The 25,953-nt window shown below is 36.1% G+C and overlaps 1 protein-coding gene across 6 annotated transcripts in view; it reads right to left on the reverse strand.

Moving 5' to 3' along the window:
• RBMS3 (RNA binding motif single stranded interacting protein 3) overlaps positions 1 to 25,953 on the reverse strand; it is a 750,151-nt gene that overhangs the window by 582,374 nt on the left and 141,824 nt on the right. For 3 of the 6 annotated variants that reach the window (XM_023207251.3, XM_023207248.3, XM_023207250.1), the window contains exon 2: positions 11,840 to 12,012. In XM_023207251.3, coding sequence (XP_023063019.1) covers positions 11,840 to 12,012 — 173 coding nt within the window. Of the gene's footprint in view, positions 1 to 11,839; positions 12,013 to 25,953 lie in introns of those variants that run through there. The other 3 variants (XM_026454169.1, XM_023207252.3, XM_023207253.1) reach the window with 2 other exon arrangements.

Raw genomic sequence — 25,953 nt, forward strand, 5'->3', positions numbered from 1 at the left:
AAATAAATAAATAAATAAATAAATAAATAAATAAATAAATAAATAAATAAATAACTGCTTAATGGAAGCATTGAAGAAATGCTCCTTAAATATATACTATGTAAAAAACACACCTAGTTGATAAGAACTGATTCACCCTGAAGTCAAATTCAACCTATAGATTCAGGAATAAAATCTAAGGGATATCAGAATATCATTGATACACACATATTGACTATGATTACCATGTTTTAAACTGCTTTATTATATTGAAGAACTAAAATGCTTGGTATCCCGTTGGTTCAAAAACTTCCCTTTTACTGTTAAAGCGTACTATTATTACGACATGTTTTGCACTATAACTGTGTTTTTAAATTTGTTTTGTACTGTACTTTAATTTTAGTCTTTTAACTGCAACCTAAATTGTATGTACTTATTCTGATACTGTGAATATCCATATTATAAAATATACCAGTGTACTATGGATAGTGGTGATGATACACAATACTACAAGATAATATAAGAATCTATAGTTACTAAATATTTATAATCTCAGTTAATATAAAGATAGGAATATAAAAATCAAAATATATGCTGTTTGAATATAGGACTCTTAAAATTACAAGTGAATTTCATTTAACTATTCCTCCTATAAAAATATGAATTACAATAAATATTTCTGATTGTATAAGTGAGTAATAATAATGAACAGTTATTGAGGCCTTAACATGTACCTGGAACTATTAAGCTCAGAAGGCTTCAATGACTTGATTAAGATTTCACAATGAGTAAGTGGTCAATTAGAACCCACAATGGACTCAAAATTCCATGCTACTCTCGCGATGATAGCATGGTATTATGCTGTCTCTTTGTTTTCTTAAGTAGGATGATTTTAAATTGTGAACTTCTTAGAATATCATTATATTTTTAAAAATCTCTGTGGATGATAGAAATGTTTTATATCTTGATCGCTGTGGTGGCTACATAGGTACATGCATTTTCAAAACTCATCAAATCCTATGCTTATGATGAGTACACTTAATTTTACTCCTTGATAATGTTGGCTTAAAAAACTAAAACAAAAAATCTGTTTTGAAAAAACTCTGTGGACATATTTACTGTGTAAAATAAAGTGCTTGTTCCTCAAGAGATACTACTGTGTTAGAGATATAATGAATACGACAACAGATAAGAAATAAAACAAAAATTTGTTTTTTAAAATTTTATTTTTAAGGATAATTTTAACTGTACCTTATTCTCAATCATATGATTAAACATCGTGTATATATCATACTACTGCCAATTTGCAGATAAGAGGCTTTCATTTTTAGTATGCCCAATACACAGATATGCTCTGTGTGTTTTTTTCACCAACAGTTTCTTATTGTGCGCCTCTAAAAGTCAAAGGTTGCAAAGAAAAATCTGTGAAAAAACAAAATTCAGCAAACACCACTCAACGAGTCCAATTTACTTTATATTAGGCATAGAATTAGCAGATTTGGTGGAACACTGTGATCTGTTTTACAGCTGAAACCTGATGGCTCAGGCAAAAATAAATAGTTTTTTTTTTTTTTTTTTTTTTTTTTTTTTTTGTCTCAGCAGCAATATTGAGTGAGTAAGCAAAGTATTGATCCTTATTTGTTTCCTTTGATTCAAGTTATCCTGAGGCTTCCCTCCCAAACTCTCTTTGGGATCTACACAACAAAAGAGCTTCATATTCAAAACCTTTCTTCTTTCACCTTAGTGGCACAACATTGGATGTAGCATCTAAGACAAAATGCTGTTTCCTGTATCTCCCAATATAAACTCAAACTCTACCTTAGAACAAGTTTTATGATGTAAATCCAATAAAATCATTTTTATATTACTGATGAATTTGGGCTTTATTCCATCATTAAGTATGTATCAGTTACCACTTAAAAACCTGGAAGTATGCTAGGAACTAGGGTTGCAAAAATGAATTGAATAAATCTATTGTCCTCAAAAGTTTTCAGTTAAGGATATAGTAGATATTGGCAGGGAATCGGGAGGGAAGGAAACAGAGAGAAAAACAGAGAAAGAGGAGTTACTGAGATGGAACTTGATAGAAATTGAGATAGTGATAGAGATACAGATAGATGGAGATGACGGAGTAAACCAGAAGATCAGGGGAGAAAGTAGGAAAGATGACTGTTTTGGTATAGGTGGGGCAAAAAAAAAAGTATATATTTCCACTTGCAAGAATTGTTGAGTGATGAAGAAAGGACCACTTCACTTTCAGCTTTTACTTGTCTACAAAGGCTTTCCTGCTCAAGTTTTCCAATGACCTTGATGTTGCCAAATCCAAATGTAACTTCTCTCGGTATATTTTTTCATTTCATCATTCTGTCTTCTTTAAATACTTTCTTCTCTCAGCTGCTGTGGTATAGCACACTCCTGCCCTCCTGGTTGTCCTTACCATAAAGAAGTTCCTTTATAAACTTCTTTCTTGGTTTCTCATCCTCTTAGAACCTCAGAATTCAAGTTGTGTGAACATTTTGTTGTTACAAACATTCCCTACGTATGGGTCATGGTTAAGAAATGGGGCTCTTAAACAAAACTTTTTAATTTAAAGCCTGGATTTGCTAATTACAGCTGTGTGACCTTGGGAAAGTCACTTAACTTCCTTGTGTCATTGTTTTTTCACCTATAAAATGCAAATTGGCATAACATCTAAATGAGTTAACATATATAAAATGAAGTACTTACATGCAAAATACTTAAAACAGTCTGTAGTACATGTTAGATACCACACTATTGTCTCATCAATATGGATTTAAAAGCCATTTGTAATGCTTATGACTCCCATTTTATATCCTTTACTTTTTCACTTTGAAAACTACAATCACATATCAAACTGCCAATGTAAAATTCATTTTAGATATCTAATACAATCTCAAAAATAACAAGACTGAGAAGAGCTCTTGATTTCTCTCTACCCAAAATTGCCTCTTCCACAATCCTTTTCATTTTCTGAAATGACTCTTTATTCACTCAAGCTAAGAGTTAAAGAGTTATCCCTAATTTATCTTTCTCTTAACCCTTTTGTCATATGCCATTCATGAGTAAATGCTATCAAGACTATCTCCAAAATATATTCCAAATCCATCCCATTTAATCTCCTCTACCATTGTGATCTTATTCCAAGCCATCACCACCTCCTTCTTGGACTTCCACAAAAGTCTCCTTGCTTGTCTTCTTGCTTCTTCTCTTTTACTCCCCTAAAATCTATCCTTTGAAGAAGAATACCCAACCTTCCTTATGATCCTTGTATACAACAAGCTCATTTCTTTCTTCAAGCTTTGGCCAAATTTTTATATATGTCTGTAATGCGTTATTTCTGAATATTATCTGCCTGACTCCTTCCTGCAAATGAGGTCTCACATTAAAGAGAACACACAGTCTAGAGTAACCTCCTAGTCATAACTTACAACCTGGTTTTCATGATATTTACATATTCTAATGTTTTTTAAATTATTTATTCATTTATCATTTTTATCTATTATAATGCAAATTCTATGGAAAAAACTTATCATTCCTTTAGATATCTGCAGTGCTTAGCACACAGATGACAATCAATAAGTACATTTGAATAAATGAATAAAAAGACCATGACAGTACTGAAGCAGAAGAGCTATTGGGTATCATAAATATCAAACAGTTGAAGTCTTGGAAATTGATTCTAGATTGGGGAAAAGAGTTACCCCAAGATTTTTTATTTGGACCGCTATTCACATAGAGAACAGTGGGATCCCTTAAAAAAGGGATAAGTCCAGGAATAACCCTCTTTGGACAATGAATTTGATAACTCTTGGGTTACAAAATGGAATTGTCTAGGGAATAATGAGATATGGATCTAGAACTAAACAAAAAGTTGACGGTAGGCAATATAGAATTAATAGTCATTAGAATAGCTGAAGTTGTTTGTGTAATAAAGAGCAGATAGATTATAGAGTGAAAAGAGGTGTTCGACCTCCAGAAAACTCCAAAATATTCAAGAGGCAGGTAGAAGAAGAGAAGGTAGAAAGAGTAATCTCCAAAAGGTAAGAGGAAATCCAGGCAAAAGGAATTTACCATCCATAGGAGAACAAAGGAGGGATCAACAGGGTCAAGTAACAGAGAGCTTAATTAAAATAAGCACTAAAAAGAGTCAGCTGTATTTATCAATTAAAAAATCACTGGGGCCGGGGCGGTGGCTCAAGCCTGTAATCCCAGCACTTTGGGAGGCCAAGGCGGGCGGATCACAAGGTCAGGAGATCGAAACCATCCTGGCTAACACGGTGAAACCCCGTCTCTACTAAAAAATACAAAAAAACTAGCCGGGCGAGGTGGCGGGCGCCTGTAGTCCCAGCTACTCGGGAGGCTGAGGCAGGAGAATGGCGTAAACCCGGGAGGCAGAGCTTGCAGTGAGCTGAGATCTGGCCACTGCATTCCAGCTTGGGCGACAGAGTGAGACTCCATCTCAAAAAAAAAAAAAAAAAAATCACTGGACAAATTGAAAACCAGGATGCCATCTGAACTTGCCAGAGCCCTGTCCTTGAAATTTAAGTCCCTCAAATTTTCAGGCATTCAGCATGAGATCTGCCTAGAATTGCACCTCTCTGAGCTCCAGATCTTTACTCAGCACATCTGGAAAGAACTGATCACACCCTTTTACATCCCCATCTTTTTTGTGCTACCACTAAGATCAGAAACCAAGTCAAATGGTCCTCTCAATGATTTTTTTTATTTCTATTTTTCTCCTCTGTTCCGAAGATAAATATGGAAAAATATCATCAGCTATCAGGAATTTAAGTATATTTTTTAATTGATCATAAGATAGGTAAACATTTAGCAGAAGATTCTTCAAAGTAATAAAAACAATAATAAATGAGTGATCAGTGAATCAGTGGGACAATAATTTCTAGGATGCCCCCAAAACACTAGGAGATATAAATTATTTTTTAAGACTCACTGGACTTATGTTCACTAAACTATGGTCAGCAAAAAAATGTAAGTATATATAGAAAATTTAATAACATGAGTCAAAATAGGAAGAGTTTCTTGCTTAATCATCAATTAAATGCAAACATTATTAAAAAGTAGAATGCTGAATAAATGTTTGACTTTTGGACATTACATAAAGCAGGAAAGTAAGATTCTTCCAAGGATATCCTTGAAAACACTTGTAGAGGCATATTCCAGGGCTTTATTATCCATGTGCCTAATCTGTCAGTTTGTTATCAGAAAATCAAATTCATCTCCAAATTTTCATAATAATATTCATTTTTAATACTTCTGGTTAATTGAAAGCACAGTGGTAGGTCCTATGAAATTGTGAGAGCCTCTGAAAGTCAGAGTTAAGAAAGCTAAAACAGGGGATTAAATTATGTTTTCAGATTTGTGTGAGCATCATTAATTCTAAAAGTTCTCAATCTTTGCTACATACTAGAATTATCTGAGCAGGCTTCAAAAAATCCCAATATCCAGGTTGATCCCATACTGGTTAAATCAGAACACTTAGAGAGTGAGGTCCAAACCTATTTTCTAAGGGTCCCTAAGGGATTCTCATGAGTAGTCATGGAACTGAGAACCTATGATTTATGCCACCCTTGTTCTCATTATATGAATGTTTCAGTGATTATGGATACTGGCTTTGAAGTCAGATCCAGATTTTGAATCCTGGTGGCTATGGTGGCTACATAAATTTGAACAAGTTTCTTAACCCTTTTGAGTGTCAGCTTAAAGAAAGTATTATCCCCACTTTCTAGGGAAGTTTTGGGCATTAAATAATTTAAAAACTTTATAGAGTATGAGGCATGTAATACACAAAAACTGTGTTAATATAAATAATATATAAATATAACAACCTATTATTAATGACAGTTATTTAGTACTAATCAAATACTATGTCTAGTTTACAGCAGATGCTTGGCAAACATAATTTTCCTCAAATCTGAAATAATCAATGTAACCCATTGTCAAATCTCTGCTGAATTAAGGAATTCCAATATCGTGTTTTGGGTCTTTAAAGCACTCCCTCATTTAATATACACAAAGGCAGAGTTTAAAGATTCTAGTATTCACTTCCTGCTCACACCTGCCACCACATAGATTTATAACATCTCAAAAGCAGCTGTGTAATTTGAGTCTGACTCGTAGAAGAAAGCTACTAATAAATTTCCTAGGGTCTTATTAGAGGAAACTTTTAAATCTTCAATGACACAGTAAGAAACAACTCTAAAAATTTCCAGTCACATTTTTCTTATTTACTTGGTTACCCTGGAGTGCATGATGACTTGTTTTCCTTTAGTTGTATCTGAACAGTCTGACAGATTACTGTGACAAGGTTACTTTTAAATTGATAAAAGGTTTGATTGTGTCGGTGCATTTGTCAAAACTGTCTGACACCATGTATAATGGACTCTGCACTTGGAGCCTGGATGGCACTTGAGTCTGGCTCTTACTATTCAGCGTTCAGCATGCACCATAATGAGACATCCAACAGGGTTGTGTAAAAGTCCGGGAGATTAGCTTGGGCAGACCCTTCAGCTCTCCAGCGCAAACACTTCTATTTTGTTCCTCTGGCTTTTCATGGTGGGTGTTTCTCCTCTCTTGTTAAATGTTAAAGTGACATTCAGAGTTTCATTTTAAAGGGGGAAATGCTGGGATGTCATAACTTGAGCAAAGAAAACATTTACAGAGAAAAGCGAGGGGCAGGGCAGTTGACTTTCCTGCTCTTCTGGTAAACACTGGAAATACGTATGTACCTACCCAAGAGTTTCCCTCTATTTTTCTGCATTCTGTTTCAAGTGGCCTTAGCAGCAGCATGTTTACTTTATAACAGAAGAACAAGTCACTCTGTTCCTTCACAATATTTTAATTAACTCCAGAGTAGTTAATCGCAGGAAAGTGGGGGCAATTGGCTGGGGCTTCCTGAGGACATTGTATTAAATCAAAATTTATAAGCCACAAAATGGTTAGATAAAATATGTTGTAGATGTAGAAAATATAAATACAATAATGATTTTTTCCAATTTTAAATGCTACCCATTATGACACATATTTGATTTTATTTTTTAGGAGCAATTTAAATGTGTTTCAAGGGCATGTTCAGAATCATCAAATAGAAGTCACCAACTTCTTGGAAAGACAAAATATAACTTAATATGTAAAAAATCATTACACTACAAATATTTTATTTGGCTCAAAAAAGTTACAATGCTCTCTCGCTTTATTAAATCAAATCTATCTTCTCCAACTTCCATCGGGTCTTCCTGAGATAAGCATAAAGGATATATGAATCCAAGTGTTCCATCAACAGTCTTCAACTGATAATCCATCCATGAGTAAATTTGTATAATCAGTTGGATTCCTAGTTTTTATTACATTGCCTTTAGTGCTTTTAATATTACAGCCATTTAATTGTTTAATAGTATATTGATGACCCATTCATGACTGGGTAAGAAAAAGGGATGAACTAGAAATCAACTCATTTGGATTCTATTCGGTGCTACTTTGCTGTTTCTTTTGAAGTTCATTTGGTTAATTGTTTCCACGTCCCTGCTTTTTAATGGAAAAATGAATGCATATGACAATTCAATGATTTCCTCCATGGTTCTTAAGATAAATCAAGTTTCTAACATCATCTCCAAAGGAAACATCTTGTCCTTCCATGTTTTCTAGCTCATTTTGCTCCACACTCCACCTCCTTTTCTCTGCTATAGTCACATGGCTTTTTCTCAGCTCTTTGTCTTTGGCATGCCCCTTCTAGCCCTTGGTTCTGCACACAATGTTTCCTCTACCTGGCTGCTCTTCCACTTTTTTCTCTATTAGTTAAATCTATTCATCCTTCTAATCTTAGCTCAATTGTCACTTCCTCAGACATACCTTTACTAATCACCCTAACTAGGTCTAATCTTGTGTTATAAAATCTGTTAGTACCATGCTCCTCTCTTTTTTGCTCTTACAGGTGCAATTTTATATCAGATCATATATTTAATTGATGCCCATTTTCCCTAGTAGAATATATTTCTCCTTTGTCTAAATTTACTCACCACTGACTTCTCACCACAGGCGTGCAGTATATATTCTGTAAATATTTCTTAATTGAGAACAAAATAAAGTTCCTTAAGGTTTCTCAAGAAAAAGGTATTCCAAGGTTTTTAACTATACTATTTTCTATACTACACCCAGTATAATGTATTCATCCAAAACATAGGTATAACTAGAAAGATTTTTCCACAGAGTAAAATCATTCTTTATATCTATTATTCTTCAGTCTTATCTTTTCTTTGATTTTACTTGTGATCTGAACATAGAAGCTTTAATGATGAATGTGAAAAGATCTCCTTAATAAAAACTTGCTCTCAGATTATATATTGAGAAATAATGCAATTTCTTTTTCTTCAATACCATTTTCTTACTGTTCATTAGCATTAACATGGATACTATATACTCATACCAGAAAATCCAATATGTCTATACCTTTTTTTAAAAAAAGGCAATATGTTGTTTTGTGTATCTGTTTTCTATTATTTTATTACAATAGATATTAGCAAATATTGCATTTTCTTTAAGGAATATTAACTCTAAAAGTACTTATAATTTCATAGAAATAAATATGGAAAATGAATCTTGATGGCAAGTTCATTTAAATCTACTAAAATTATCTGTTTTGTGAGTGAAATGATTTTAAAGTGTGAGATGAGTTATAGGAATGGAAAGTGATTTTAATCTTTAGAAGACTACTAATGCAAAATGGTAACAAGCACTGTGAGAGGACAACACTAGGAGGGGAAGAGAGAGAGAGAGAGAGAGGGGGAGAGAGAGAGAGAAACAAGGTTTTACAAATGACCTACATTGGTCTCTTACTAAAGGTTTTTTCAGCCATCAGGTCATACCCATGAAGCTGAATAAATTCTGACTGTGCCCCCGCCAACACTGCATGAGGGGATTGGAGAAAGATATAAAATGTGATCTTGAGTAAGTTTTGCAGCTAAATAATGAGGTCCTCGATCAAATATCAAAATTTTAGAATGAAAAAAACATAAAAGATTGTTGAGTTCCAATCCATTATATTGTATATGGGGGAAACCAAAGTTAAGAGGCAGCAAGTCATTACTCGAAGGCCACAGACTCACTTGATAGCAGAGCCAAGACTGAAAGATAGATCTCACAGTGCACAGTTATTTCCACCACGTGATGTTGCCCAATCACATTGATTCTTTAAGATTGTCCAGGCAAAAGAATCTAAGCAATAAACCCCAGTTCTAGATCACTGCAGTAACAGGAGAACCCACAAACATTTGTACAATAACAATAAATGGGCCAGATCTTATTAGTGGACAAATATTAATATGAACAAGTAACTATTATCCTCTGTTCACTTAATATTCTTTATCAAATGCACATAAAAACATTAACAAAACTTGTTCCCTCAATAACAATGTTTCTGTGTTATCACATCTCTTCTCTGAGTTAAAAATGGCAATGTAGGCTTTTAAGTAATAATTTCCATTTACAAAATTCTGGCACTTCTATGCAGAAATGGATATTGACACAGCAATTCATAGTATGATGCTACATCAGTGGTGTGTTCATACAGCAGCTCTTCAATAAAATAAAAATTTAAAAAGCTCTGATTTGCAGGATGTGCTGATTCCTGTGTTATAAATACTCCCACAAGGGCCAATTTCATGCTACCAAGTCTGTAACAGATTGCTCACAAAATTCTTGAATATTTAACAATTAGCTCAAGTGTGTTAGTCAGAGGCAGCTCCAGCACACTGCTGATACTACAAGTAAACACAGAAATAATAAAAACCAACCCAGTCTTTTAAGAAAGAGGAAACTGAGGCTTAGAGGGAGGAAGTGATTTGCCTCAAGATTACACAGTGGTTGAGCAGGTTTTCACACTCAAAATTCCATCGCAACTACCATCATCAGTTAGTGAAACTTTATACAATAGAAATAGTTGGTGGCCTTCAAGACTGTTGAGAGAAGTGCTTCACAAAAGATCAACAACACTAAATAAAGATCCTGTTTGAAATACATATTCTTGGGCTCTACCCCAGACCTAATGAAACATAATTGCTTGGGCCCAGACATCTGTGTGTCACCCGGCTCTCCAAGTGGTAAAGAGCAGCAAGAAAGAACCTTTCCCTAATAGCTACCTTTAAAAAAAAATGAGTTTCAAATATAAATCAAGAACAATAGCTATTTTTCTTTTTACTTCATCCGAACCTTCTATCATGAAGTCTACAATCTTTCACATTTTCAAAGACCTTGCTTTTCAAAATAGAGTTTAGATTTTTTAAACAACAAAAGAAGTTATTTATCTTCTGATTCTCAACCTCAATATTCTATAGGCCAAATTCTAACATATATTTGTATGTCTGAGCTCTGGCACATTTAACAATTTTTGAACAAATTAAAAATATATATATATATATTTATCTTTTAAGGTTCTGCCTTGCCTTTTTCACAAATCGAGGCACTCGATAGTAACAGGGTACTCCCACCCTAATCTATCTACTGTTTTGTCAAACAATTAGATAGTTACGTATTTCTATGTTGGTTTATCTGCCACTTTCCATTGTGTTGATATGTACTCCCAATCTTAAAATCTAGGACAAAGGCAAATAAATATTGTCTGCTTTGTTTTCTTCTTTCAATATTTTAGCGGTCAGAACATTTACAAAATAAATATCCTCATGGCTTTTTAAAAAGCATTGCAAAAGAGAAAAATAACAATTAATAGTTTTTTAAACTTTAAAAATACACAGCTAAGTCACAAATGACAAATATATGTTCTAATATTATTTTGAAAATAATCAGATACTAACCTAAAAGTACAGCTCTATTGCCCAGGCTGGAGTGCAGTGGTGCGATCTTGGCTCACTGCAAGCTCCGCCTCCTGGGTTGACGCCATTCTCCTGCCTCAGCCTCCCCAGTAGCTGGGACTACAGGCTCCCGCCACCACGCCTGGCTAATTTTTTTTTGTATTTTCAGTAGAGACAGGGTTTCACTTTGTTAGCCAGGATGGTCTCAGTCTCCTGACCTTGTGATCTGCCCCCCTTTCAAAGTGCTAGGATTACAGGCGTGAGCCACCGCCCCCGACCAAGTCTATGATTCGTAATTCATTATTAATTTTATGGGAAAGTGAACTTGAATATGTTTTTATTTGCACAGAAATAAGAGAACTAATGACTTAAATGTTGGTAGATAATAGATTCATGAAAACATTATTGAAGAGGATTTAATAATTTCCAAGATTCCAAGCAAATATAAAACTACTGAGTGAGTGTGGTCCTTAGTCTTGGTAGGAGATGGCTTCACTGGACTAGGCAGTAGATGTTTTCAAGGAAACTAGAAGATTAATCTTATGCCTCTCCAAATACATGATCCTGGCTGAACGTCCATTTACCAAGCACTGCCCAGAAAAGCTTTGTAACACGAGAGGTAATCCTGAAATCTACCACTTCTGAGTTTTTGAAATTCCCTTCACTAATACTTCTCAAGAAAATCTGTTTATTTCATGAGACTCATCAATGACTCCACTGGCCACATGGTTTGACAGTGTAACTCTATTACTGATCTTCATCTTGCAGGTCAAATATCTATGAATCAGCCAGCATTTCCATGTATGTCTGCTTGAGAACTTCACTCAACAACAAAAAGTAAACAAATTCCACCCCCAAAAATAAACTAGCATTGAGTCTCAAATTTAAGTCCTGTTTGTAAAGAAGAGTCTTCCTCACAGAGACACCAGTGGATGAGTACACTGACTGCAATAACACATCCTGCCCACCAAGGCAAGTATGGGAGTGAGAAACAGCACAGGCAGCAGAAGGACACTTACGGTTGGCACAGCTTGATTAGGTCCTGGTCAGTGGTGCCTGGTGGGAGGCCTCGAATGTACAGGTTGGTTTTACTCAACTGTTCCCCGCTGCTGTTGTTGCTGCTGTTGTTGCTGCTGCTGTTTGTGCTGGGGCTGGGAGGAGCCATGGGGTGGGGAGCTGGTGCATAGGACTGCTGGAAACAGAAAAAGCTGTTACTGGAAAAACAAAAGCCAGCACCTATTCACAGGCCAGCAGCACAACTCGAAAGCAATGTAAGCTATGTGTCCTCTCCAATACACATGCATACACACACACACACACACACACACACATTTATATCACTACTCTCTGTTGCATTCGAGAATATCATTTGCTTCCCCCGCCCTGGCCCTCTGTTCAGATCAGCATAAGTCAACCATAAAAGGGACAAAAAGCAGTTACCAGGTGCTCCTGGCAGTAGCATATGGCATTTGAACTTGTCTCTGACTACAGTGACTCTCCTTAGCCTGGGAAAGTAGCACATCTTCCTCCCTAATAAAATAAAACCGTCACTTTTGGCAATAAACTCTGACCCTAGCTTCCCTTTAATACCCAAGCATCTTTGGTTTCCCTCTATAACTTTGTTCCCTCCTTTCTCCAAAGAAACTGGCTCCTATTGTTTTCCTCAACATTACTGTTCAGCACAATTCCTGATACAAAGAAATCATTCCTATAAATAGTGATTCTATGGATGACTGAATGAATGAATCCATCTTAGCTCTTTCTCACATTTCCAAAATTGTTTCTTTACATTGAATGTTTCTCTTTTGCAAGATGGGGCTACCATTCTATCCTTACCTTCAAGATCCTCTTTAAATTACTCTAATCCAGGATCTCAACCTAGGCACTATGAACCATCTGGGCAGGATAATTCTTTGTTTTGGGCACTGTCCTTGTTCATTGTAGGAGGTTTAGTAGCATCGTTAGCCTCTATCTCCCAGATTCTAGTAGCGCCCATTCCCCAGATGCGATCACCAAAAAATATTCCCAGACATTGCCAAATGCTCCCTGGTGCTGGTAGAAACCTCCCCCTGGGAGAACCACTGTTTTAATTCATTACATTATTATATGGCAAAATTAAAATGATAAAATGACTCCCAGAAAATTGGAATGCACGATGTGAGGGTTTTAAAAATTATACATACCAGAATTTATAGATATATTTACTAATTATGCTTATTCCTTTCTTTATACAGCCATACCTTCAAAACTTCACAACTAACGCTAACTGTCTAGGTTGAGGCCCTGCTGTGTCTCTTCTTGGCTCTGTGACCTTTAAGTGGTGCCTTAACCTCTCTGAGAAGCAGCATTCTCATTAATATGAAGGAGATAATAACGGTACTCTCTTAAGTTATAAGATTTTTTTCAAAAAGTTGAGTTAGTGCAAACAAAGTGGTTCCTAGAAATTAGTAAGTGTACAATATTAGTAAGAATAACAATAATGTTAATATTTGTGGTTTGTATCTGTTTTGTAGTAGTATCAACCTATGTAACTATCCCAAATTTTCTCAGTTGTGACCCCAAGTGCTACCCCAAAATAAAATAAGCACATTCATCAAGATTCCAGGGGGGAACCTTTGACTGGGTTCTAATCTGAAGATGAAGAGTCTTTAGCTATTTTATCAGAGTTGGAAGGTATGTATTTATCAAACAGCATATTTTTGGAACATTAGCAAGTAAGTATTAAGATGAGGTCAAACTCTAATACCTTTCGTGCCATGGCATAAAGGTAAGGAATAATATAATCTGAGGGAAAAAAATGTACTTTGTGTCTCTACAGTTTCAGTCTTTAAAAAAACCTCAAGAAACATATTCAACATGAAAAGAATATGTCTTTTCATTCCAAAACTTGTGCTGCTGACAAAATTGACAGGCCTGTTGGGTCTGGGTAAATAATGAGATATCCTGGAAATACAGCTGACTGTGGCCTTAATCACAGACAGCTGAACTTTCTAGGTAGAATTCTGCAGTGGCTTCCCACCAAACTTATTAAAAAGTCCTAAAAGCTCCACGTGATTTTTTATCAGACTTTTTCTCCAATCACTTCTTAGGCCAGACACTGTGGTACTCCCAACTTTTCACCCTTCCCATTCTCAGCCCTACTCTACTCGGCTGGCTCTAATCCATCCTTCTGATTTCAAATTTAGTATCATCCTACAACACTCTGGTATTTTCCTCCAAAGCTTTCAGCATATTTGGTCTTATTTAATTATTTTTGGCTTATTTAATGCCTGTCTCTAGCCCCAATCTGTGTGCTTCCTGAGAGCAGGGAATGTGTCAAACCCACACATGATTAGCACCTAGCCTAGCGCCTGATATACAGTAGGTGCTTGAGAAATATTTAGGCTATAATATATACAGTAAAAAATGGAATAAAGACAGCACTTAGCATATATAGAGAGAAGGCCAAGTTTTAGCAGTACCCAGCTTTGTTTGTTGCAATAGTAATCTGTTTCACACCTTCCAGGATTTTAAATGTGGTCAGTCCCTATTTCCCACTGTCTATAAGACAATGTGCTTTAGATTCAGTATATCAAATGCAACTCACTGCACCTGTTCTCTCATTCCCAATTCCCCACACCAGCCACCCAATACAATTACCCCATGTCTTTCAGTGTTGCTGTTGTTCTGCCAGTCTCCATGCTAGAAAACTTGGTGTTAACTTTATTTACTTCTTAATTCTAAATCTCAGAATACAGTCAGCCACCAAATTCTTGGACAGCCTCCTGGAAACAGTATTTTCTCTGAATTTCCATTTTTTCCCTCAGCCAGAGTCTGTACCATCTCATATGCAGTGGGCTTCAAGCTTTCTATCATGTTTCATCTTTTATGCCCATTATTCACTGGGAAGGCAGGGTAGGTTGGGGATAAGAAAATTGTCCAGACTGGGCATTATGGTTCACGCCTGTAATCCTAGCACTTTGGGAGGCTGAGATGGGTGAACTGCTTGAGCCCAGGAGCTCGAGACCAGCCTGGACAACATGGAAAAACCCCATCTCTACAAAAAACACAAAAATTAGCTGGGTGTGGTGCCATGTGCCTGTGGTCTCAGTTATCCAGGAGGCTGAGGTGGGAGGTTCACTTGAACCCTGGAGGCTGAGGCTGCAGTGAGACATGATGGCGCCACTGCACTCCAGCCTGGGCAACAGAGCAAGACCCAGTCTCAAAAAGACGGGCGGATCACGAGGTCGGGAGATCAAGACCATCCTGGCTAACACGGTGAAACCCCGTCTCTACTAAAAAAATACAAAAATCTAGGCGGGCGAGGTGGCGGGTGCCTGTAGTCCCAGCTACTCCGGAGGCTGGGGCGGGAGAATGGCATAAACCCGGGAGGCGGAGCTTGCAGTGAGCTGAGATCTGGCCACTGCACTCCAGCCTGGGCGACAGAGCCAGACTCCATCTCAAAAAAAAAAATAAAAATAAATAAAATAAAATAAAACAAAATAAAATAGAAATAAAAAAGAAAGAAAATTGTGCAATGCAAACACACCTTGACCAATAGATAAGAAATGCAGAAGTCAAAGAGTAGACATGACAGGAGCAAAATCCAGAGCCTCCAGATTTCTTCTTTGAAATAAACATTTTTCAGCTGGGCGTGGTGGCTCACGCCTGTAATCCCAGCACTTTGGGAGGCTAAGGAGGGTAGATCACAAGGTCAGGAGATCAAGACCATCCTGGCCAATATAGGGAAACCCCATCTCTACTAAAAATACAAAAATTAGCTGGGTGTGGTGGTACATGCCTGTAATCCCAGCTACTTGGGAGGCTGAGGCAGAAGAATCGCTTGAACCCGGGAGTCAGAGGTTGCAGCGAGCCGAGATCGCGCCACTGTACTACAGCCAGGTGACAGAGCAAGACTTTGTCAAAAAAAAAAAAAAAAAAGAAAGAAAGAAAGAAACATTTTTCTCAACTATTCTTTAGAATTACTTTAGTATCAACATTTTTCATGTATAATTTTAAAACGAATTACACCGGAGAAAACCTTCTTTTCCTGGTATTTGGATTAAATACAATATATTCATTGCTTTTTGATATTTAATATCTACATAAAGCTTAAGTTTCTTAGCTAGCATGAAAAACTATGACTTATTTCCTGACATAAAGTATTCTGTTTAGCTTCTTGGAATCCTCACAAAACTTAAACTCTACCTCTTTTACAAGTCCTGCACACAGTAGGTGTTCAGTGCATGCTTGCCGAAGTGGCTTCCTGGTGTATCTCATAATGGGTCAGATGGGATTTCTCTTTACTTCACTTATATGCCTTATTCTCTTAAAATTCCCAGGGCCTTTTTAAAGCTGTTTGCTACCACTTTCACATCCCCTCTCTCCAAATTCTTTGAATTCCATTCTGTGCTCAGGCTTTTTCAAAAATGAGACTTTGTTTAAAGCAGTTTTTCCCATTGCATAGCCTTTAAAACCACCAGGGAGCCAGAAAAATGTCTCCAGCTTTATGTATCACGGATTAGAAGGACCAGTTCAGACTGAGTCCTTGACTAATCAAATAAGAAAGCACCAGCTACAGGATGATCAATATGTGTTTACTTAGTTCTTTTCCCCCCCCAGGGCTCTTTGTGAGCATTTCCATAACCAGAACACCATTTAGTAAATTGCATGATGCCTAAAACAATAAATGTGTCCTCCAAAAGACCCAGCAAATTCACTGGGAAAAAAATTAACAAAATAGTCCAAAGCCAATTGAAGTTGGGATGAGGATTGGGAACTTGTGTGCACTGAAGTGAGATACGTAATTAATACTTAGGAGTGGAAGCACCAGACTTGTGGAGAAAGAATGTATTTCAGAAGCTTTCTGAACAAAATACAAAAAGGCAGTTTTCTTTGTCATATCCTTGTTTGTAAATTCTAGAAATTCTGCTGAAAGTGGTCGATGTTCTCAGTGTTATTGAACCAATCAATCCGCAGATTTTAACACCCAGTGTGGGAACTCTTCCTTATCTTTAGTATTTCATTTATCTGTTGACGACGCACTGATTGATTCAGGTAGCAGTCAGCATTATAAATCATTCCTTGGTTTTAAGAATTATAAATTCCTTCCTCTCCACCAATTTTCCAAATACACATCCTTTAATCAACAAAATGTTGGCAGAAAGTTCCTGGAATGCCTGACAAATGCACAGACCTAAATGAATTAATTTGTGAAAAGCACAAGCGATTTTGTATGTTCTTGCTGCCAAAGACATATGACCAAAGAACAGTACCTTAAAAAACAAATAAATAAATAAAAGAAGTGTCAGTGATCTCTAGGGGTTAATGGGTCACAGCAGCCACTTTACTGATTAAAGTGGCTCTGCTTCATTTCTCAATTCTTTGTCTTTAGAGGGATTTGGAATTTTATCATTGATTAGCTTTTAAATCATTTTGGAGCACTGAGGAAGGGATTTTAAAATGTTAGTAAAGAAAAATATTTTCCAGCCGATCAAATTGACTTTGCTATATTGCTCAAAGTCACACTTTATAAATCCTATTTAGGAGTAGAGAGTGTTTACGGTCTGGGATTACTGAACACTGTAACACTGCACTATAACAGGGCAAGGGGTTGCTATGAATTTGCAGTGTCAGCTTAGAAGTGGTGGAAATGGCACATTCAGAAGGGGATTTTGGATGACACTCTGATTGAAGAAGAGAGATACAGGATTTCTCTTGCAGCTGCATATGCTTGGTTAGTATGCAGATTTTTCTTAGATGTTTATTCATTGTAGCTTTCCTGGAAGGTTCTGTTAGGGATTATGGAATAGGGTCTAAAGCCCCTCAGCCGCACATGAGGGATGCTATCTCAGAGGATCAGTGCTAATGTCCTCTTTAGGAAAAGAAATGAGATGAATTGGCATCCATTGTAAAACATGCTATTCCTAAAACAGTAATCCTAATAATTACAGGTAGCATCTGTTTGTGCTTGCTAAGCATTTTATACGCTATCTTCACAACAGCACAATGAGGCAAATAATATTTTTCTCATTTTACAAATGAGGAAACTGAGGCATAAAAAGTGTAAATGACCTTCTCAAGGTCACACAGCTGGAGCCCAACTTGAGACCAGGGACTCTGACTCCAGAAGCCATGCAGTCTCCCACAACACTGCAGAACTTCAGCTCTTAATTATATGGACACCAATAAACATAAACACTTCCTTGAAGTAAACACTGGAGGATGACACTCTGGCAAAAGCTCTGGAGCGTCTAAGTATCAGCAGGAGGGAAGGAATGATGATGATAAGCAGCAGACAGTCAAGATGAAGTTAACAGGCTCTTTTTCTCTATCAGAATTTAAATGAAGTCCATCTTAAAATTTAATTTCAAAGGGGAAGTGACCATCAGAACCAAGCCTGTTATGAATTTTTCAAATAATGTCAAACAAGTGGGTTCATTTGTCAAGATTCATGGTTTGTTATTTAATAACAGGAAAATGAACTGGCTTGTAGATCATCCTAAACAGCTGGTTCATTTACTGTGCTTTGTTAACATGCCTCATTTTTCAAGTTTGAAAAGTGAATCAAATGAGTCCTCCTACACTTGTAAAATGTGTGGTTTGGGTATATAGGTTTGGAGAAAGGTTAGTTGTGTTTTCTTCTATTTTTTTTTTTTTTTTAACAGAAAGCATTTGGGACATTCAATAAGTGTTGTTCACACATCAATAGAGTAAAACAAATTATTTAACAATCTTCTTTTATACAATATCAAACTATATTTGATGAACACTTGTCTGCAGGCGGGTTTGTAGTGAATATATATGAGCCAGATAATTTTAAACCTTAGTTCCATACTTTGGCAACACTCAAATTTTGGACAAGATAATTCTCTCTTTTAGGGAGCTGTCCTGTACATGGTAACATATTTTATAGCATTCCTGTCCTCTCCCTACTAGATGCTAGTTGCACTGCCCTCTCCCAAACTTGTGACAATCAAATATGTCTCCAGATACTGCCAAATGTCCCCCTGTAGGGTTGAGAAATCTCTTCCAGTTGAGAATCATTATTTTAAGTAGACCCAGATCCTCTTCTTGAAAGGCTAATACAGTATCCCTCACAGAATGATACTAACTCAATGGCCTAAAAACCATAAACAAAACGTTACCACCAAACCAAAGTTCAGCTTCGCATGGCATTCACCCCCTCCAATATACTTACTTCCACCATCTGCAACAAAGATGTCAGTATGCCACATTTCATATGCAGCAGACTAAGTCTGAAACATACTTCTCCTTCTGATTGAAAACATAATCTTTACAAAGAGAATTTTAAATATTTTTTGCATGCAATCCCCCTTGGCTGGGAATCACAGAGCTCTGATGCCAAACTGCAGTCAGTTCTATTGCCAGCATCTGGTTGCTGGCAAGATCCTGAGGCAGTTGGTCTGGTGGTTTTGGAGTAGCCTTGGACTCCATCACACAGCAGTCTGTTCTGCTGATGGTCTCCCCAATTTGTTTTTATTCATCTCCTATGCAATAGAATTTGTACTCTTTTTATCCACTCAAGGGTAAAGCCCTGGATAAAATCTCCCAAGGGACTGACATGCCAACCCTTTTACTATCCAAAAATGAATACAAACTACATTATTGTCTTAAATCATACATCATTTAGCTTGCACGTACACATGTAATCCATTGCTCGCTGGAAAACACTGCTACAGGCTATTGGATTCATCTCCTTGACAGTGTAATTTCCACATAACCTTGATTCTTCAGACCTCTCCTCTAGTGTGAACACAACATGAGAGAGTGGACATGGTAAGAACTGTGGCAGTCACTAGTGTGTCTATAATAGCCTTAAATGAGGGTGAATATGAATACTCCCTGTGCGAGTAATAACAAATGCAGGTAAATTAATATCTAAGGCAAGCTATGCAATTATAGTCATGGTTTCATGAACCACATACATTATGGCTTTGCAATTTTATGCTAGGCAATTGCCTCTCCATTATCTAGAATACAAGCATAGTAAACAATTGTTTCAATTATGTCTTTCATAACAGTTTGGTGAAAATCTGTCTTACTTCTCTTTTCCTACCCAAAGCTCAGACATGGAAATAAGCAATAAAAGACAAAACTCCTCATGAAAGGCAATCATTTGAATATTCTCTATCAACTGGCCTAGGTAATAGCTGCTGTCAACAGTGGTAACATGGTGCTTAAGAGCTCCAGACTGCCCACTATGAATCCAGCTCCACCAGTAACTAGGCACTTAAACCTCTTGTCATGAGTGAAAGAGGAATTATGATTATTTCACTTCATTGGAGTGTTGTGAAGCTAAAATGTATAAATCATGTGTCAAATGTTTAGCACAGGGCCTGGCACAGAGCCAATATTCAGTAATTTTTTCTTGTTTTCTCATCATTACCATTGTCATTATCATCACCAAGAGGAAGATCCACAATATGAGCATTACTTTCTCAGTTCTAGTTGGAGTAATTCACCTTGAAGGGGGTGCTATAAGAGCCAATGATTTTTTAAACATGAAAGCCACTATTCTTGAAATGAAATAATGTCATTAGAATGGTGGTTTGCCATTTTCATCAAGAACTAAGCTGTGATGAAACAATCATTGTGGATGGAATGGCTAATTTATTTCAAAGTATTTACAAATCACTACTGAGTTTTTATTAAAATTCTGTTAGAGTGGGATTCACTTTTGCTCTAAATGTTAGTTTTTGAAAACCTCAGCAGATTGCATAATCACACATTGCTCTGTGCTATTTACAAACAGGTTTACTTTAAAGTCATTGGATTCCATTCAGAGGCTTAGATATTAAATGACATTTTAAAATTCATGGTACTTGGAAACACAAATTAACTAGTTATTGTTCAGTTCAAGCACCGATAAACAAATTTGATTAATAAATTTATAAGCTAGCAAAGAGTGGTTGCTATAAATGACATCAATGGGGTTTTATAAAGATTCTCAGTTTTTCAAGTGCCAATGCCATCTGATCTTTGCCCAATTCTTCTTTTAATTTGACTAACTTTTATCTCTTTAAATACAAACAAACAAAATTAACATATATTCAGACATTGCAATGCTTATGGCATTAGTTTAAAAACTCAAGTGTATATCTTGAAAATAACCCAAAATGCTCAGGACTCCAATATCGATAATGGTTGGTTCCTTATGGGATAATGAGACATGATGTGTTCCCCAGCTGGAGATTACAGTATTAGCTACAATATGAAAAATAATTATTAGAATCAGAGCATTCCCCAAAAATACTGAAAGTGACCATAATGGAATATCTGCTTTGTTTGTCCAAGGAATACCTAGAGATCAACCCAAATTCCTGCTTTCGTGATGAACTAGAATCAGTGGGCAATGAGTGAAAACCCAGAACAGGTCACCAGAAACTCTTTATGGAGATTTCTGGCTAGCCAATCATGTCAATGTCAAATGCAATCAGAGATAAAGAGGTCTTCGGAAATGTACAATTATGCTTAGCGTAACATTCTTACACTTAATAAGAGAGACGCATTTGCCTAATTTTTTAGTTTAGTTTCCCCCCGTAGTATATATATATATATATATATATATATATATATATATTTTTTTTTTTTTCCTGAGACAGAATCTCGCTCTGTCACCAAGGCTGGAGTGCAGTGGCATGATCTCGGCTCACCGCAACCTCCGTCACCCTGGTTCAAGCAATCCCCCTCTCTCAGCCTCCATAGAAGCTGGGATTACAGGTGCACCCCACCACACCCAGGTAATTTTTTTGTATTTTTAGTAGGGATGGGGTTTTTCCTAATTTTGTGTTTTACATAATATTATGTTTCACAGTCTAATACTCTATTTCCCTAAAATTACAATTAGTAATATTGCCAACAACTAAAATTCCCCTAGCTTTTTTTGAGACAAAATCTCACTCTGCAGCCCAGGCTGGAGTGCAGTGGTGCAATCTAGCCTCACTGCAACCTCCGTCTCCTGTGTTCAAGCAATTCTCTTGCCTCAGCCTCCCAACTAACTGGGACTGCAGGCGGGTGCCACCACGTCTGGCTACTTTTTAAAATTTATTTATTTTTGGTATTTTTAGTAGAGACAGGGTTTCACTGTGTTAGCCAGGATGGTCTCAATCTCCTAACCTTGTAATCTGCCCACCTCAGCCTCCTAAAGTGCTGGGATTACAGGTGTGGGATACCGTGCTCAGCCTCCCCTAGCTTTTTTTAAATGTATAGAAATAGGAAGGAGACCAATGGATGTAGCTTAAAGAGCACCAACATAAAATATGCAGTGATAATACTTTATTGCAACTAAAAGAACTCTTCCAAAGTTTCCTCCAGTTATGAAAGTCATGGCTTCAGATAATAATGAGGCATTTTCCCTTTTAATTGACTAGTTTCCATATTAACCAATCATATTACTGATTTGGCTACTGGTAGCAAAGGGATGATAGAAATAACACACTTTGTTCCCCATTACATAAAACAAAAATTACTGTCAGTAATGGAAATATAATCAGAACACATATCAGAACATAGTATCAGGTTTTTTTGATACACCAAATATTTCTGTCCAATTAAATTAGAACTTTGCTTCTCTGAAAGTGAATCTATGTTGACACAGGAGCAATTCAATAATAGCCAAATAGCATATACAATCCTTATACCAGTCCTCATCCCAGCTCCATAATGTGTCCAGCCTACACGTATCCCTGTTTCCTTCTACTTCCCAGTATTCACCATTCAAACCACACCATTGTCACATCTACATCTACACCTTAATATGTTATCTTCTCTGCATCTGAAATGTCTGGGCTGTACTGCTGTATCTGATTCTATGATGACTTAATATTTACCTTACAAACTGGGAAAATGTGAGAGCAAAAGAGGGGGGCATTAGTAATTAAACCAGGACACAAGGAATAATTGAGGCTGTCTGAAGCAAATCAGGATGTATGGTCATCCTGTAATTACTTTCTGTTTATCCAAATCCCACATATTCCTCAAGGATCACCTAAAATTATAGCCATTCAGGACATATTCCTTTTATTACTTTAGAGCTATTTCATTTCCATACTTTTCCAGTTTCTACTTCATCAATATCTACAAAAGATTATACAATAAGAATAGCAATGGCTAAAGTTTATTGAGCATACATTATATTCCAGGCACAATTCTAAGAGCTTTATGCTCATTGATTTATTTTCTGATCTCAGAACTCTTGGAGGTAAGAACTGTTATTATCTCTACATTGAAGAAGAGAACACTGAGAATTAGGGAGGTTAAATGACTTCTCAAGGTTGTTCAGCTGCTCAGCATCATACCCAGGAACGGAAGCTAGGCAGTCTTCACTTTGGTTAACTCCAGGTTTAAATCCAGATATGTACAGTCCAATCTAACAGTCATTAGCAGCATGCAGCTATTTAAATTCACATGTAATTAATTAAAATTAACTTAAATTTAAAAATGTATTTCTTCAGTTGCACTAGTTATATTTCAAATGCTGAAAAACATATGTGGGTACTGACTGCTGTACCTGACAGGTAGACACAGAACATGGTCATCATCACAGAAAGTTCTACTGGACAATGCTAATGTGTATCATTCTTATATACAAGGTATAATCTCCCATACTATGTGCTGATGAAATAATGGTCACAGTTTCTATGCTATGCTACTATTTACAGGAATTTCTTAAAATGTAATTAAGAAAGGTTCTACTAAAAGGTTCTCCTTTTAGTAGAAACCGGATTCCAGTTTCCTCCTACACTCAAGAAGTAGGTTTATATTTTGGCTTATAAAACCTATCTTTCAACACATACCTGCCCTGACCAAACATGCACATTATTAAAAGATTTGTAGGAAGTAAAAATATAATTTGAGGGGAAAAGGTGTATTTTATCTTTTTAATCAATAACCAAACTTTCATCTAAACTGTAAAATTGCTAAATACCAAGAAAAGATAGAAATTAAGGTTAGTTGTAGGTACAGAGTAAATGTGTCTCTTTTTGGCAGACAAGCTTCCTTCCTGGGACACCATATAGTCTACTTTACCTGCCATCCCCAAAGAGAAACCAACCCCGCAACCCCTGCCATCCTCCATTTAACATACATGCAACCAATTTTATTTCTGTCTAAACAGGACCAAAGCAAAAAAAGGAGAAGGTTTTCTTACAGTGAATTACCAGGGTGATTCAGCAATTTCATAAACAATAACCTATATTCCATGGCATAAAATAGTTTTGTTGTTTGATGAGCCAATTCATTCATATTTTATTGATGTAGCAAAATTAAATGTGAACAGAACCTAGGCCTTTAAAGTCCTAAATCTAGGAAATGTGAACTATAAAACATAGTAATTTCCTCAAGAAGACAATGTTAGAGCACAGATCAAAAATGTGACAGAAATTAATACAGGTAAAGTAATTGCTTCATTATAAAAATTGAAATGAGCACTTGCACAGATAATTTTCTATAAATACATTTTCAAAATTTATTATGTTTGGGGCTGTGAGGTGGTAACTATGAGAATAAATTAATGTTCAAGTTTAAGAAAAAAACCTCATGATAAAATGAATATTAGACAATTTATACTATTATCAAATTTATTATAATTTTTATAATAAGAAACTTATAAAATATTTAGACAAACTTCTATTGCTCATAATTATAAACCTCTATGAGGACTCCCATTTTCAGTATATTTTAAGTCAGTCCACCTCAAACCTTAGAGATATTCTCAAAAAAATATAGGCATGTCCAATTCCAGATGCATCTTTTCTTTTTTATGTGATTATTACTGGAGAATCTTTTTTTTTTTTTTTGGCCTGGTGATATTCTACATAAGAGAAGGAACTATCCCCAGTGATAAGATAGTCCTGCTTTTTCTTCCCCAAATTGCTATTGTACTTCTTTAAAGAAGTAATTGAGCTTCAGAGATTGGCAGTTAAAGGGCATTTGCCCTTGACTGGTATACTCTTTATAGGCTTGGAAGAAGAAAGGAACATTATTGTCATTGTATAGTGACTAAGAACATAGATCCTGAAGACACACAACCCAGGCTCAAATATTGCTTTACCTCTATTGCCACCTCTTTTGTCTCAGTCTCCTCATCTGAAAAAATTGAAATAATAACTACCTCGGAACATTGTTAAACATTTCAAATGAGTGACTGTGTGTAAAGCACTGAGAATAAAACCTGGCACACAGCATTCTATAGGTGCTAGCTATTATCACATAAATCCTAAAGCATTTTTATAATATCCATTGTTTTAATAAACAGTAATGTTCTTTTGGTTAACAGGTATATTGGTTTGTTGATTGATCTAGCCAACTCTGGCTTGCCTGGTTTAAAATCTCATGATACAAATTAAAAAATCCATTGATGCTTGTCAAAAAGAAATTATCTAGATTGTAAGTTAAAGAATGTCCTTCTTTAATGGGGCATTAGGTTTAGTTAGTATTATTCTAGCTCCTAAGAGTAGCTACTGATAGTAGCTAGAACGCTCTCAGATAAACTGATGACAAGACTCTCAGAAGAATATTTTAAGATAAATAAAAAACTTTGATAAGGGAAGTCATTCTTAGAATACACAGATTCTGAGAAATATCTAAAAATTGTAAATGTACTAATTAAAATAAGACATATCTTACTGTCAGTGGAAAAAACTTATAGGTTAAATAACACACCAACTACTAAATATCCATGCATTTAATTAAAAGGAGTTTTATACACAGGAAATAAACTATACTAATTTCATGGCTCCTAACACTAAAAATAATTAGATTTAAAAAAATTGTTCCCCTGCAAGAATATTTTGTGGGTAAACAATGGCTTAAATTGTTTTTTTCAGTTTAATTTTCTCCTTAATTTCTAACAAGTCATAAGATAGATGCTCTAGGGTAGCTGAAGCAAATAGTCCATAGCATAAGAATGGGGTAGTAATACATTTATACATTCCAGAGTACTTTCTACACATCTCCAATATTCACAGGATGCTTTTGTTTTGTTTTTGCTTTGGTTGATGAATACTATGTAAAACTTGGCAAATAGTGATAACAGCCTTTTCTTTTTCTTTCTTTCTTTTTTTTTTCTTTTGAGATGGAATCTCGCTATCTCGCCCAGGCTGGAGTACAGTGGCGCGATCTTGGCTCACTG

The sequence above is a fragment of the Piliocolobus tephrosceles genome, chromosome 2 (genome assembly GCF_002776525.5).
Source record: "Piliocolobus tephrosceles isolate RC106 chromosome 2, ASM277652v3, whole genome shotgun sequence".
In the NCBI taxonomy this organism is placed as follows: Eukaryota; Metazoa; Chordata; class Mammalia; order Primates; family Cercopithecidae; genus Piliocolobus; species Piliocolobus tephrosceles.